At 45.3% G+C, this 16,433-nt stretch overlaps 1 protein-coding gene across 2 annotated transcripts in view; it reads right to left on the bottom strand.

The window, feature by feature from the left end:
* ZNF423 (zinc finger protein 423) overlaps window positions 1–16,433 on the bottom strand; it is a 443,545-nt gene that overhangs the window by 28,790 nt on the left and 398,322 nt on the right. For both annotated transcript variants that reach the window (XM_043989726.1, XM_043989727.1), the window contains 2 exons: window positions 2,958–3,089; window positions 31–146 (listed from right to left, as the gene is read on the bottom strand). In XM_043989726.1, coding sequence (XP_043845661.1) covers window positions 31–146; window positions 2,958–3,089 — 248 coding nt within the window. The remainder of the gene's footprint in view (window positions 1–30; window positions 147–2,957; window positions 3,090–16,433) is intronic.

Raw genomic sequence — 16,433 nt, 5'->3', positions numbered from 1 at the left:
TGATAGAAAAAAAAAGGGAAAGGGGCCTACCTGGAGTTCTGTCTGAAAGAAGAACTTCTGTGGACACTGTGAGCAGTCGTAGATCTTGTCTTCCTGCCCGTGCACCGCAAAGATGTGTTGCTGTAGCTTGTTAGCCTGTACAAAAACTAGAATGAAGGCAAAGACAGTCAGGGGGCTGAGAGCCACAGGGCCACCTCCCAATGTCACCTCCCAATTCCACTAGAATCAGCCACAACGACCCACTCTCCAAAGCCCAGAATATGGCATGACTCCTATCAATAAGGCCACAGGATTCATCTGGAGAGCGGCTCCGAGAAGTAATCTGGTGTCCAAAGATGGAAAATTCATTTACTTATACTGGGTCCAAGCCCAGCCTCTCATCTGCCCTTGCCATTCCTATCCATAGAATCCATCCCATCCTACCCATCTTGGACAAGTCACTCAGTGCATGACTTTGTGCCCAGCCTCAGTTTTCTCATCTGTAAAATGGGGATTCTCATCTGTAAAATGACGGTTGTCCTGCTCACCTGCCAAGGCCATTCTGAGGCTCAAACAAGATAATGGATGGGAAAGAGTTGTGTAAACTATAAAGTGCAATATAAATCCATGGGGATTGTTGTCCATTTTAAACATCAGCCAGAATCCAGCATCCAGGATGACACGCAGTAGGTGTCAGTGCTTGTTGACTGACTGAGATGACCTCTGAGGTTCCTTCCAGCCCTGGATCCATGATTTGAGGATGCTGTGATGGACTGACTGATGATCAGAATAAGTTAGAGTCGGCGGGGAGGCTGATGTTGAGGGACCATCTAGTCCAGCCTGTCTTAATAAAGGAAACTCTGGCCCAGAGGAGGGACATGATTTGCCCAAGGACACAAAGCAAGTCAGTGGCTTATGTGGGTCTGGAACCTGGTCTTCTGGCTCCTTGTGGTGTTCCTTATGCCATCTGCCACAACTCTCCATGTCACTCAATCCGGATCTTTCTTTTGGGGCTACACTGAGCCCTGCCAGGCCTTATCTAATGATGTAGAGGAAGACACTGAGATTGTTTATGGGGAAAGGAAGTTAGGGAACTAGAGGCCTGAGGAGTAAATAAAGGGAGACAAAAGGAATGGTGTAAGCCAGGGGAGGAAGAAGGAGGTCCAGAGACTCAGCCCCTAGCTTCAGCAGCTGAGTGTGGCATGAAAAAATAAAAATCTCTGGCCCATGCCCCATAATTGTCAACGGGCTCCCCTGTCAGGCACCGCTTGTGCCTACAAGAACCTAGAGCAGACTCTCTGAAGTAAGTGGGGAGGGAATGGCCCCAGTCTAGCCTGAGTGAGAGACCAGTGCTTCTCAGGGATGAGTAACGGGCTTTTGCCAAGGCAAAGCTCCGATCAAACCCCTCCTACTACATTCTGGATTTCCCAGTGTCAGGGAGCCCACCCATGGGGAAGACACAAGCCTGGCTGGGCCCTGAGGGGTAGGGAGGAGGAGCCCCTGAAGCAGCTGTGTCCTTGGGAACAGAAAGATCCATAGTCCCCCCCATACCCTACTTCCCCGCCCCAATCCCCACCTCCATGCTAGGCCAGGCTCTCCCTGGGGTGGGGCTTCCCACAGTGACAGACGGCAGATGTCGGGGGAGGCAGGGAGAACCCCCTCCTCCCCCCCCACACCGGCTGCCATCTGGGCGGCACAGGGAGGGAAAGGCAGGGCAAGGCCCTTGAGACACACTTCCCCCCTCTCCCAGCCTGGAAGTCTGTCAGATCACAGAGGGGAGGTAGGGGCACAGTTCGGCCTCTGTAGCCTGGGCAGCTGTCCAGGCCTAGGATCCAGGTCTGACCAAAGCAAGAGGATCAGGGGCTTTTTCAGCAGTGGCTACCCTTGCTCCCTTCCAGCCAAATTGCTGGGAGAATGGTGGAGCCAGTCCATTGGCCAAGGCAGGGGGCTGGGGAGGGGCAACTCCCGGGGGAGATTATCCCCACCAGCGTCAGTGGGCACAGGTGGCCCAAGCCATGGGCCAAGAGGAGCTTAGAAAGGCAGCCTGGGACAGTGTGGGGGAAGGAACCGAGCCAACTCTGGGAGGTGGTGAGGAGGGGAATGAATCAGGGGACAGGCTCCAAGGAAAAAATGGGGGCCACATACACATGGTAAGAAAGCTCAAAGGCAACAAGAAGGATTTGGATTAGAACTCTCTAGTAGTGCCAAATTATTGTGTAAAAGAGTGAAAAACCAAGGCAGGGAGGGGGGCGCCAAGGCTTGAAAAGTTCTCGAAAATAATGTCCACCAAAGGGAGACATACACTCCAAGTGACTAGGCTGGGTCTGAAGTGGAACAGATGTAGAAGTACTTTGAAAAATAAAAAGCACTATCCTTTATATTTGAGACTGAAGGTCATGAAGTAGCTGGAGGCTTAGGTCAGGCCTAACCAGTACCTTCTTTCTTCCCAGCTTATACCTTTGATGGTTCCCCAAAACACCCATGAGTCATCACTGCGGGAATTCTAAAGACTTTCTGGTATACAGAGCAATGATCATGATGATGAAAAGAAGGATAATAATAATTATTAATAATAAATACCTGATCACATTTTTAAAGCACTTTAAAAGGTCTACCAGGCAGTTTTATCACATTGTGAAATAGGTAGCACCAGTATTACTCCCATATCACAGATGAAAAACTGAGGCCCAGAGAGACTAAGGTATTTGCCCAAAGTTATATGGCTAGTTAATGGAAGAATAAGGACCAAAGCCCAAGTCCCCTTGACTATAGGACCAGTGTTCTCTTCTCCATACCATGCTGCTTTTTTCATGAGGAACTTTTTATCAGAGATCCCTAGAGCCGCTAATAGGCATTCAGACAATTCAGGAAAGAGATGGTCCATGGTTGTGAGTCTCTGCTTCCTCTCTTACTTCCTTCCCAGACAAGCACAGGGTTTTGACCACTCCCCTTTTCTCAGCCCATCAAGGAGGCCTTACCTGTAAAGCAAACAGGGCATTTGAAAGTGCCTCCCATTCCCTCGAAGCTGTGCTCGATCAGGTGACAAAGAAGCTTGGCCGGAGAGTCAAACATCTGGTTACACAGCTTGCATTCGTGATTGATGCCTTCCTCTGCAAGGTTCAAATGATACAACTTGTTAGTGACACAGCAGATTAGCGTCTGAAAGGCAGGAGGCTGTGAGCCACGGCTTCCCCTAGAATCCACCTAGGCAACAGCTTTGGCTCCCCCCTCCCTTTAGCCCCTGCCCCACCCCAGCCCTACTGTGTACCCCAGCATAACCCATGGCTTACATGAAACACTGGGCCTGGGCCTGGGGACAATTTGGGGCCACGGGAAATTGTTCTTAGTGTAGTGCATCTAGTAGTTGGCACTGCATTTTAGGAAGAACACAAATAACCTGGATTCTTCCTGAAAAGGGTGTCGTGTGTGTGTGTGTGTGTGTGTGTGTGTGTGTGTGTGTGTGTGTGAGAGACACCACAATGACAAGGGGATCCAAAACCATATAATAGGAGATTCTGCTAAACGTCTAGAAGCAGAAAAGACTTAGAGAGGGTCATAGGTACAAGTCAGGGCAGGAACAGACTAATAGATGAAGAACTGTTATAGGGATCAAGGGATTCAATTTACAACATATAACTTCAAATGTAAGAGAACTAGGGCCAATGGGCAAAAGCCAATCAATCAACAAGAATTTGTTAAGAACCTTCTGTGCGCGCGCGGTACTATGCCCCAGGGTTTTGTTTTGGGGTTTTTTTTGGGGGGTGGGGCAGGGCAATGAGGGTTAAGTGACTTGCCCAGGGTCATACAGCTAGTAAGTGTCAAATGTCTGAGGCCACATTTGAACTCAGGTCCTCCTGAATCCAGGGCTGGTACTTTATCCACTGTGCCACCTAGCTTCCCCCATGGGGTACTATGCAACACTACACTAGGTACTGGGGATAGAGAGGCAAAAGTCAGATAGTCCCTGCCCTCAAGAAACTTAGCTTCTACTTGAGGGAGAAAGAGATGCTCACAGATAAGTAAATACAAGACACAAATGCTTGAAAATGGGTCACTAACAAACAAATGGAGGAATAGAAAATGTCTCTTGAAGGAAGTGGAACTTAAGATGAATCCTGAAGGAAGCTAGAAGCTCCAAGATATAGAGGAAAGAGGTAAAAGATTCCAGGCAATATGGATAGTCTGTGCAAAAGTATGGGCATTGACAGATGGAATATTGTGTACAGAGAAGAACACATAGGCCAGTTTGGATAGTGCATAAAGGGTATGAGGAAGAAATGGAGGGAGGGAAGGAAGGAAGGAAGGAAGGAAGGAAGGAGCATTTTTATGCACAAGGCACTGTGCTACTGCTGGTGATAAAAGAGAAAAGTTGGGCAGTATGTGCTCTCCAAGAGTTCATGTTCTTAATGAGGGGGACAACACATATGGAAGGCTTTAGCTACAAGTAAGAAGGAAGGATCCCATGGTTTTAGGGTACAGTGGCAAAGAAGATGATGATGATGCTTCTGTGAATGTCATTTCCACTGATAAAATCCTATCAATTTCTGATGTTTCTGAAGAGTGACATGGGCAGACTTGTGATTCAGGAACATCAATCTGGCAGCTGTGTAAAAGATGGACTGAAAAAGGAAGGGACTGAATGCAGGAAGACCAATTTGGAGGCTATGACAAGAGCTGGGAGAGCAGAATAAGGGCCCAGACAAATGTGGCTGTGGGGTGAGTACAGAGGAGACAATGGATGCAAGAAGAAAGGAAGAATCAACAAGACTTGGCAACGGACTGGAGCTGGGGGAAGGCAGGGAGTGAAAGTGAAGACATGAAGAGGATTCTTAGAAGAGAGGCGGACTTCACCTCTCCTCCCAATTAGAGCATCCCAGAAGTGTTTGTGGATGGACTGAGTTCCCCATCACTGAAGGGGTGGGAGCGTGACCACTTGTCAGGGATACCAGCAGAGGGGATTTCTGGCTCAGTGAGGATTAGACTAGATACCTGAGGACCCTTCCAGCCCCGAGATACTCCCTGCATGACTCTGGGAGTGTAACTGAAGTCACCATCATATGACCTGAATACACTGCTTCTTACTTAGATGCACTAAAGGAGAAAAGACCAGTGGTGCAGATAATCTCAAACCACAGATAGTCCAAGAGTTGTTTACACTTGACTCTGAAGTGCCTTTTGTCCTTGACAGAACTGACCTAAGTACAGGTGGGTTTTGTAGTTCAGTCATTTCAATAGTGTCTGACTCTGTGACCCTGTTTGAGGTTTTCTTGGTAGAGACACTGGAGTGGTATGGCCATTTCCTTCTCCAGCTCATTTTACAAATGAGAAAACTGAGGCCAGAGATTAAGTGATTTGCCCAGATGTCTTCCTGCCTCCAGAACTGGTGCTCTATCCACTGCACCACTGTGGTTTAGACTAATATTAAAACAGGAGAGCACTGTATTTGGAGTCAGACGACATGGTTTATAATCCTAGTTCTGCTATTTACCTACCAGTATGACACCAGGTAAATCACTTCTTTCTGGTCCTCAACATTTCCATCTGTAAGATGTGGGTTTTGGACTAATATCACCTGTAGTTCCAAACTTTATAACTCTATGAGTTTTTGATTCCTGAGGAGAAAGGTCAGTAGTGAACTTGGTGGTGAAGGGAGGCTGGGTCTGAGATTTTAAAAGTTGCCAAAGAAAATCTATGAAGTAGACAACATACACAAATAATGGATGGCTAGTTAGAATGTAAATTCCTTGAGGGCAGGGACTACTTCATTTTAGTCTTTGTATTCCCAACACCTAGCACAGTGACTGATATATAGAAAGTTCCAAATAAATGCTTGTTGATTGATTAAATAAAGAATAATCAATACATTTCACTCTCTACTGAAAGGGGAAAAAAACCCTAATCTTTACCCTTTCAATTTGAGATTTTCTGAGTCTCTGTTCTTGGGGAAATAATTTCTCTTCTCTGAGCCCCAGTTTTCTTTTCTGTAAATTAAGGTGGTTAGACGAGGTCACTTCTAAGACCCTTTCTAGTTTTAGAGTATATGAACCCAACTCTTCACTCCAATCACATGCCAACTCCCCTTTGTCCTTAAGGTAAAGTAAGGGGTATCAGTGTCCATTACAAGTGGAAAAAGAGAGAAAGGATTGTAGTGTTTAAGAGTCAAGGACTTGGGGGGCAGATAGGTGGTACAGTAGATAAAGCACTGGCCCTGGAGTCAGGAGGACCTGAGTTCAAACCTGGCCTCAGACACTTGATACTTACTAGCTGTGTGACCCTGGGCAAGTCACTTAACCCTCACTGCCCTAAAAAAAAAAAAAAGTCAAGGACTTGCACTTATTCTCAGTGCATTCCAACTCTTCTCATGGGAAAATAAGCCCTACCAAGAAAGATAAGTGCCTTAAAATTCCCTGAAAACCCAGAAACCAGGAGTCATGTTCGAAAGAACTGTATTGTTGGCTGGAAAGAAAAAGGATATATCTGATCTGGGATCATAGGTTCTATCTATCTCTGGGTCCCCCAACACTGGGGTGGAGATGGAGATGGGAAATGAAGGAGGGACCAAGTAGGTACCCAACTTCTAGTCTAGGCAGTAACTAAACCATGACATACACAGATACCAGGCGGGCTTGCCCCACATAACACACCGGCTGTAATCTACTGGGTATTTGACATGTCTCAGGAGCTGCTGCAACTAGGACATCTGTGCAGATCTGAGGTCCAAGTGAAATCTTCATTTAAAAGAAAAAATTTCATTGAAAAGAAAAGTTTCTGTGCCTGAGGCTGGCTCATTGCGCGCGCGCGCACACACACACACACACACACACCCCTCTCTCTACCTGCCAGGCTCATTCACACCCCTTCCATTCCCTGGGTGAGGCTGTATTTCATCTCCATTAGAAAAGTCAACCTTACATATGGGGGACCAGCCAGCCACTTAAGGGATTAAGAAGCACAGGAAGGCCCCAGTAGCTCAAGACACCTCAAGATCTCTGTGGCTCAATAGCCTGTCCTGGCAAGACCTGAAATTCCACTATTAGAGATCCATACCATTAAAGGCTTTTGGGTGTCCCAATTAGAAAACAGATACTCCTAGGAACATCTTAAGCCATTATCAGACATTAACACCTTAGACCCGGAGAGCTGGGGGTAGATTGGTTTATCAGATGGCTTTCCAACTGGGACATCTACAAGAGATCAGGATGCTTCCTCTAGCAATGGGACATAACAGTGAGAGACAACTAGGGGAAAATAAGTGGTTCAGAAGGGGAAGAGACACCACTGACTTCACCACTGAACTGTAGCCAAGCCCAGCTTATGATGATGGGACTGTCTGGAATTTGGAGGAAGACGCATCATTTAGAAATTGCTTCCCAATCCATATGCCAATCCCTCCTCATCAGCAGGCCCCATTAAGTTCAAGCATTGTTCAGAGTTGGAAAAGAAACAAGAATTCACAGAATAACAGAATTTAGAGCAGGCAAAGATGTTAGAGGTAACTAATTTAACTGCATTATTTTACCAAGGAGTGGCCTGACGTCCAAAGAGGTTAATTAATTTACCCTGCGTAAAAGAGTTGAGATTTGAACGCAATTTAACTACAAGTCTAGCATTCTTTCCATTGTATTTTCCACACTACCTCCTTAGGGAGGAGAACGGTACACTATTTCCTGATTGGGTCCAATTCATCTCAGACCAGTGAGGCATTTGGCTGATTTGAGAGTGTTTAACTTCTGATACAGTAGCGGTGGTAGTAGAAATAGTAGTAGAGGTGGTGGTGGTGGTAGTAGTAATAGTAGTAGTCAGTAGTTCAGTTTAGGCATGGCCATATACACTTGATCATCAGGTAGATCCTCTTGACCCATAGACAGGTCTGTATGGTAGAAAGGGTGTGGATTCAAGAAGTCCTGGGTTCACTGCTATTTTCAAGGTTTACCAGCCATGTGTCCCGGGGCAAGTCACTTAACATCTCGACAGTTTCCTCATCTATAAAATGTGGAAAATAATACCTACACCTCACAGGGTTGCTGTGAAACTCAAATAAGATGATTTACTTGAAGTAATTTGAAAATCTCAAAGTATTTTATAAATGTTATGTTACCACTATTAAAATGGGCAGATAGCAAACATTTATTAACAGGATATACAGAACATTGTTGTTGTTTGGTCATTTTAATTGTGTCTGACTCTTCATGACTCCATTTGGGATTTTCTTGGCAGAGATACTGGAAGGGTTTGCCATTTCTTTCTCCAGCTCATTATACATATGAGGAAACTGAGACAAAAAGCATTAAGTGACTTGTCCCAGGTCACACATCTAGGAAGTTTTTGAGGCTGGATTTGAACTCAGGTCTTCTTGACTCCAGGCCCAGCGCTCTATCCACTGAGCCTCTCATATAGAACTTTGGGTTCTACCTAAAACCTTTCCTAAGATTATAATAAACAAACACTTCTCACCCTTTAATATCTGACTCATCCCAGCCCATTCTACCTCTTCCCTGAAAGTCTTCCCTCATCATCCCCATCATGATCATACACCAAGAATCCCTTCTTATAATTCCTGCTTCTTTTGGCACTCAGTCATACCCTGCTTTTCTCATTGTCATTGACTGTTTAATGTAGACTCATCTTGTGTCCTCAACTGAACCATGAACTCTTTTAGGTCAGGATCTATACTTGCCATTTCTTCTTACACCCCTCCCCCCTCCCCCCCTGCCCCAGCACCAAGTGTCCTAAGGGCTGAACACAAAGAATACTCCTCAAGCCACACAATGAGGTAGAAAGAACAAGGGACTGGCTGTAAGGAGAACCAGGTTCTAGTCCCAGTTTTGCCACAAATCCACATCATTTCCCTTCTCTAGGCCTCAGTTTCCTCAACTGTCCAATGAGAGGGTTGAACTCAATCGGTCGCTGAGGTCTCATCCAGCTCTGCTACTCCATGATTCTTTGAGTCTATCCACACTGAACAGAAATCCCTCCCGGTTAATTTCACACACACACACACACACACACACACACACACACACACACACTCCCCTCCCTTCTCCCTCTGCACCCCACCTCAATTTTCCATCCCCCCCTCCCCACTCCCTGCTGAACTCCAGCCCCGAGCCAGTCCTCAGGGCTGCCATGCTAAACCTAGGAAAGGACGATTTACGAGAGCAATGCCGAACAGGAGCCCTTACCCACTTTGCTGTGAATGGAGACATGACCGTCTGATGCACAAACACGGAGAGGACAAAGAAAGCCCCTGCAACTTATAAATCAGAGAAATCATGTCTGACATTCACTTTCCATGCTCTGAGTGCCGGGCTATTCATCAATCCATTCTCTGATTCATACAAGCTCCACCAGGTAAGGAAACACCAATATTCATAAATATGCACATACAAACACCCTTGGAATTGAAAGCTCAGGTACTGGGTGTCTAAATGCCTGTAATTTACATCAAAACACAGTCCAAAATCTGCATGTGTCAATATAAGTCTCTGGCAAATTATTACAAGGGCCTCACAGTCAATTAGGTGTTTCTAGTTCTATTTCCTCCGTCTCCTCCCAGACCCTCCACATATTTTTAAAGAGTTAAACCCTAGAAGGGAAAGAAAAATAAAACAAACTAAAAATGGGATGAAAAATAATAAAGCGTAATGGGTTCCCGCGGATCTGGGAATCTCTCCCACTCGAGGCGAGACCTTTGATTTGCAAATCCACTTCTGAATTATAAGGCCTTCTCCTCACTGGCAGGGGGTTTGGATATACTCCCACAGGAGTCCATTATGTGTTTCTCTGTCTATAAAACCATCCAGAAAAAGAGAGAGAGAGAGAGAAAGAGAGAGAGAGAAAGAGAAAGAGGGGGGAGGGAGAGGGGGAATGGAGGTTGGGGAGGAGAGGGGATGACTACCACGGTTAGCTGGAGAAATGTTTCTTTTTCATGCCTGTACGTCCCCTCAAATATGAAAATGCCCAAGGATGGGGCTAAAATTGCCACCATAATCACTCTCTCCTCACTGGCATTTACAGCCTCTCTCATTTCGAACAGCTACAGATAGCTGCACCTTCGGAGAATAACTTTCTTGAATTATATAAGAGCAAACAGCCGCACGGAAGCCACCTCTGAGCCAAGTGACAAAGCTCTGTCTGGGAGACCACACATTCCACTCAGGCGTGGGGCACTGAGCTTTTGTGAGTGAAAACACACAATCACTCCTCCAATTTCCCTTATTTCTCTTCTCGATACCCGCCCCCCCCCCAAACCGGTTTTTTTTCCCCCTTCTACTAACACATGACAGACATCTGTAAGAGAGACCCACATAACTGATGAATTATACAGCCCCACTCATTTGTAAAATAAAATGCAGATTTCAACTCCTCTCTCTGCTAGACCTCTTCTCCTGCTCCCACGTAAGTGAGGTCTGGCTCGGGAAACCTATTGACTTATTGTTTCGGGGTAGTTGGTTTTTTCTTAAATGATGAACAAACATGAACCAGCAAACATGATCCCAAGCTTCCTCTCTCTCTCTTTTTTTTTCCTTCTTCTAGGCTTGAGAATAATAAGCGTTAATTTTACACTACATTTCTCAAAAAAATAATAGGATGTGCTCTTGCTTAAAACAAGCCGGCCTGCTGGATTCTTTCAGGCTGAAACTGTGTCAACCCAAAAGAGGAGCGGAGTGCTTTGTGTAAAAGTGTCGTGGGGAGATGATAGTATCCTGTAATGTTCTCAGTACCTACTTTTGTCTCCAAAAGCATTTGATCCCTGGCAGACACATACTTATTTCCATACTGGTCTTGGGGGAAGCCAGAAGGAATGAGAGCTGATTATCAGAATCCTGAAGGTGAAACCTGGGTGGAACCCGCTGATGTCAAAGGCAGGCATTTGTATAAATTTGGAGGTACATAATTTACTGCCTGTTAGCGAGGATTAGTGGGTTGCAGTGACCCAAACGGGCTGTGCTGGTGAGGTGCCAGGGCATTGTTCTTAAGTTCAAACACATCTGAGTGTGACGGGTGCTAGACACATTGATAGGCCACGGAATGCCACTCGTGGCAGGAGGCTGCCTGGCCCATTTTAGACTGGAGACATGCTTCTCCTTGAAGTCATTTCCCTCGAGGCAAAGTGGGTTTGTTGCACACAGTCACGGGCCGCTAAGACTAGGAAAGAGCCAGGAAGCATTGCCTCCTAATGAGGATATGATATAACGAACAATGTACTACAGACCTCTGCATCATTGAATCACAGACTTTGGAGTTCACTGAGTCCAATCTCCCTCATTTTACAGATAAGGAAATTGAGACCCAGAAGTGAGATAACTTGTTCAAAGTCCCAAACATCAGATGAACTTCCAGTTCTACAGAGAGAAAAATCTGGTAAAATGACTGTAAGAAGTGGCCTTGAGTGCTGATGAAAAAGACCTAGCTCAGGACAGCAGAAGGAGGACTGACTCTGAAATTTGGAGACCTACATTTAAATCCTGCTCCTCTGTCACTGAACCTCCCTAAGTCTCAGTTTCTTCATCTGTAAAATGCACAGATTGGACTAGTAAGACTTAGAATTCCCTTCCAGCTCTAAATCTCTGATTCTATGGCCCTAAGTCGGTAATTCTCCACCCAAGACAAAATCAAGCCACTCTATCCTATTGGCACAGAGCAGCAGAAGAGCGTTTTCTTTGCTTTTCTGCATTCCCTCAGCTCTAGGTGCCCCGGAGTGTCAGACTTGCCTCGGTCTTGCTACAGTTCTGGCAGAGGGCATGGGTGCCCTCTTTCTTTCCACCTAAGAGAGTTGGACAATAAACAGGGAGTCTATTTTTACCAGCTGTTAGAATTTAGCAAAGCAATAGAAGTGGGAAGACTCCCAACCCTATGGGACAGGTATTAAAGATAATCCAACACTCATTCCTTGACTGAACAGGGCAATCCCAGGCAGTAGCATCCTAAGAATGGCACATATTTGCTTCAGCGCTTGACTCAGGGGTAATAAAGAGGAACAATCTTGCTGCTGTGGTGCAATGAAATCCCTCAGTTACCAGCACTTGTAATGAACTTTGCCAGATTGAAATTCCACAGCACCAGACACCAGGAAGCCCATACCCACGGATCATGCCTCGAAGAGACCAGACTGAGGGAGCTTCCAATGAGTGCCGGGAGGGATGCTTTCACTGGGTCAGACAAATGGATACCAGAAAAAAAAAAAATACATGGCTTCAGGAATAAAGGAGGAGGAGGAGAGCCCATTTGTTCACTAGAGCAAATGAGGATTTAAGAGGGCAATCTGGGAGGAGGAAAGACACAAGGAGATGACCCCACTGACACCATCCTAATAAATGGCTGTAAACAGGCTAGGAGATGGGATTGTGAAGTACAGTACAATGGGGAACTCAGCCCTTTGTTTCCCATAATGAACAAAGACTGTACAGTTGCAACAGAATGGTGGGGGGTATGTGTGGGAGGGGGGCAGCAATAACATCTCCAGAGCCAGATCAGGCTGTTTATTTATTGATTTGTCATTAAATACTGCAAAGAAATTCATCAAGCCAGGCTTGGGAATGATGTGCGGATGGAGGTTGAGGATGGGGGGAAAGGTGAAAATAGAATTTACAATGGGAATGGATGAAGGTCATATCAGGAAAAGGGTCTTAGAAAGTGGTTTGTTTTGTTTTGTTTTGTTTTTTTGGGGGGAGCACACATTCATTAGAAGAAAAGAGTTTTGGGAAGGCACTGAGGGATGTGTGTGGATATATGTGGATGTGTGTGTGTGTGTGTGTGTGTCTGTGTCTGTGTGTGTGTTTGTGTAGAGGGACAGAGAGAGACAGAGAAAGAGACAGAGACAGAGAGACAGAGAGAGAGTCAGAGAGAGAGAAAGTGCTGGGGGGGAACAGTGTGCAATACACCAAGCCCCACAACATTAAGAGCCTTCCCAGCAATTCAATACCACTTGTCACTCAGGGAAGGCAGCCCTTGCTGGACAGCACACACCTCCACAACCATTTTCTGCTTAGCTATTTTTACTAATTAATCCAGGAGGACTGCCATGCGCCCTCCCTCCCACCCCAAGGGAATGCCTTCCCAGGCCTTTCTGTTGAGGAGGGACCCAACTCCCGGGGTCCCAAGTGTCTCAGGAAGACATAAACGAGCTCTGGCAGCCTGAACCAGGGCCCCACCGGGATGTGGAGACTCTTCAAAACAGAGCCCTGACAATTAAGCAGTCTGAGTTTTGAAAGGCCTGGGATTGATGGCGTGGACAGTGAAAATATCACCTGGGGAGCTGGGTGTAGTCCTCTGAGGGTTGCCTGAGGTCAGTTGCCATGGCAACGCAGAATGAGCTCAACCTTGTAACTGACCCTTATCTTTTTTTGATCTGTGGGCCACTTGGGGCCAGGGCTGGAAATCAACTGGAAAATAATCCGGTCACATATCAGAAAGAAAACTATTTATACTTATTTATCTAGGTACCACCAATATCTTGCTTTGACGACTATGCCACATTAAACAGGCCTTGTGCCACAACGGCTAGGCTCCCGCACGATGATGTTTTGGGACTAGACAGAGGACAACTGGATTCCTCCCAACTCTGAACACAATGTACCTGTCCACATGTGTGAATGTCTGAGGCTGGACATTAACAAAGAGGGGGGAAAAAATCAAGCCTTTACAACACTGTTTGTTACTATTCATGGTTGTCTAATGCTCTTGGTTTCTACCTTCCAGCTCAATAAACTAGAAAGGTCCCCAAAGTCCAGAGAATAGGCTATAGGGACATCCGCTCTTCGCTTACACTTAAGAATATGGTTTAAAATTTGGACTGGTGGCTTAAATTTTTTAAATTTTTTTGTTCTAGGCCAAGGAGAGTTTGAGGTAGATGTATATTTCCATCAACATCTGGTAACAGTCTTGGGGAAGATGAGAATGCAAAGAAGATGACCAATACAGGCCTTCTTTTCCATCTTCAAGGCCGGATTAGGCCAGCCTTGCAAGATACTGCACCCTCCACCTTAAGTTCTCCTGAATGGAGTTAACAACACTCCAAAGTTTGCTTCTGGATGGTGTTATTCTATATTAAAGGCAAATTAAATGGAATGCTTTTCTGTTCTTCAAAACTGGAGATTCCGGATGACTGATTGGATTCGATTCCAGAGGCCAATTCCCTCTTGGGGTGAAGGAAACTGGATCTTGGATAGAGGCTGGCTTAGATCAAGAAGGATAACATGAAAACCTGCCACAGATTCATTGTGCCAACAAATGGAGTATCTCATATTATTTCATCTATTACTTTTTTTCATCTTCACCCCGTGCTCAAAAAAGCAGAAGAAGCCTTGGGTCTGAAATCCTGGAGAACTGGCCTCTGGTCTTGCCTTTGCCACTAGCTATATCATGTGACCATGAGCCAATCATTTTATCCTTAGTTTTCTATGAAATGGAGAGAATAATACTTTCTTCCAGGACTGTTGTGAGGCCAAGATGCTATTATAGATTCAAAATCACTTTGGAGAGGCAAAAACCATTATACCAACATGAAGAATGATAATGAATATTATTATTATTACCAGCATGGCTCTCCAGCCTCCAGATCAGAGCCCAGGGTGTTGTAAATTTGCAATGGCAGAGGCCTCTATGGGTTTACTCTGGGGGTTGGAGAATTCCATTCCTCCTCCAAGAGCCCCAGCCAACAGAGGATTTTGTCCCATGTGGCTGTGGAGAGGGCGAATGTTATTGCATCCTGGGGACCTGGAGCAGGAGAAGCACTGCTTCTATCATCTGCTTAACAAACAGCACAGATGGACATCTAGGGACGTCCACTTGGAGACAATGGATTCCTAAAGTCTTCATCAAGCACGTGTTCCAAATGAGGATGTTACTATGGATCTATAGGAATAAATACACAGAGCTGAACCAGATCTTAAACCAGCTTACGTATGAGGAACTCATTACAATGCCTGTTATGTGAGTGCCAGGAACTGTGCTATGCCCTGAGGACTATATAACAATAAGCATTTAAGAGCCTACTATGTGACAGGCACTATGCTAAAAGATGAAGATACAAAGACATAAGTGAAACAGTTCCTGTGTTCAAGGGGATTATATTCCACATTAGGAACTTAGATGCTTGGCCTTCCTACGGATGGATGTCATATATCTCTTGTTTCTTTAGGCCAAACTCTCAGCCATTTCCCTCCTTTCTGAATTTTCTTTGAAAGGTAAGATTTTGGGGGGGAAGGCATTCTTTTTATTTTGAGTGCCAAATTCCCTCTCTCCCTCTAGTCCCTCTCCCACCCATTGAAAAGGTGAGTAATATGATACCCATTATATATGTGAAGTCATGCAAAACATTTCCATATTAGACATGTTTTAAGAAAAATAGAGTGTAAAGGATATGTTTCAATCTGCATTCAAGAGTTTATCAGTTCTCTCTCTGGAGGCGGATAACATTTTTTATCCCAAGTCTTTTGGAAGGGCACTGGATTTTAAGTAGGAGATGTACATCTGAATCCCAACTCTGTTACTTAGTGACCTGTGTGACCTTGGGCAAGTCACTTAACCGCTGAGAGCCTCAGGTTGCTCTTTTTTTTTTTATATAATGAAGGAGTTGAAGCAGATGATCTCATCAAGGCCTCTTCTAGCTCTGACTTCTTTTTTTTTTTTTTTGGTGAGGCAATTGGGGTTAAGTGACTTGCCCAGGGACCCACAGCTAGTAAGTGTCAAGTGTCTGAGGCTGGATTTGAACTCAGGTCCTCCTGACTCCAGGGCCGGTGCTCTATCCACTGTGCCACCTAGCTGCCCCCTAGCTCTGACTTCTATCACCCTATGATCTCCTGATTTAAGCTATGACAGAGTTCTGTCCATCTGACTCGTCCTAGGTCTTACCTAGCCTTTTCATGACAACTTGTCCAGCCCAAAGGCTCCCAACCCTGAAACACTCCAAGTTTAAGAGCTTCCAAAACAGAACAGAACAACTAGATTCAATTCAATCCAATAAATATTTCTGGAGTGCCTAACTATGTGCAAGGCAATATGCTTGTATTAACACGAAGACAAATATGAAACTCAAAGAACTTACATTCTGCTGGTGCCAGTGACATAAACCTTGGCTGCATAAGGACCTTGCCACCCACTTCTTAAAATCAGCAGATGTGGAGGACAGACTTCACTCAAATAATTCCAAGAATCTCTCCGATCACAGAAAAGAAAGGGGCTCAATAGCTTGTGACTCTCAGAATTTACTGACCTAAGCAGGTGACCCACAGAGGAAAAGACTTAGATCCATACTTAGAATGCCAGGAATTTCCTACCAAGGACTACCCTCCCCTTGTGTCTAGAGCATGGTTAGTATTCTAATCTTTAGAATTCCAGGGGCAGAGATCTTCTCAGAGATCTTCTGAGGAATCCACTGGTTAAGAATACAGCATTGATAGGGGAGGTTTTTGTTTGTTTGTTTGGTTGGTTTGGGGAGGGGATTGTTTGTA

This window comes from Dromiciops gliroides, chromosome 2 (assembly GCF_019393635.1).
Source record: "Dromiciops gliroides isolate mDroGli1 chromosome 2, mDroGli1.pri, whole genome shotgun sequence".
Lineage (NCBI taxonomy): Eukaryota > Metazoa > Chordata > Mammalia > Microbiotheria > Microbiotheriidae > Dromiciops > Dromiciops gliroides.
Note: the sequence above shows the minus strand (reverse complement) of the source record. Positions and strands in the feature narration are given on the sequence as shown.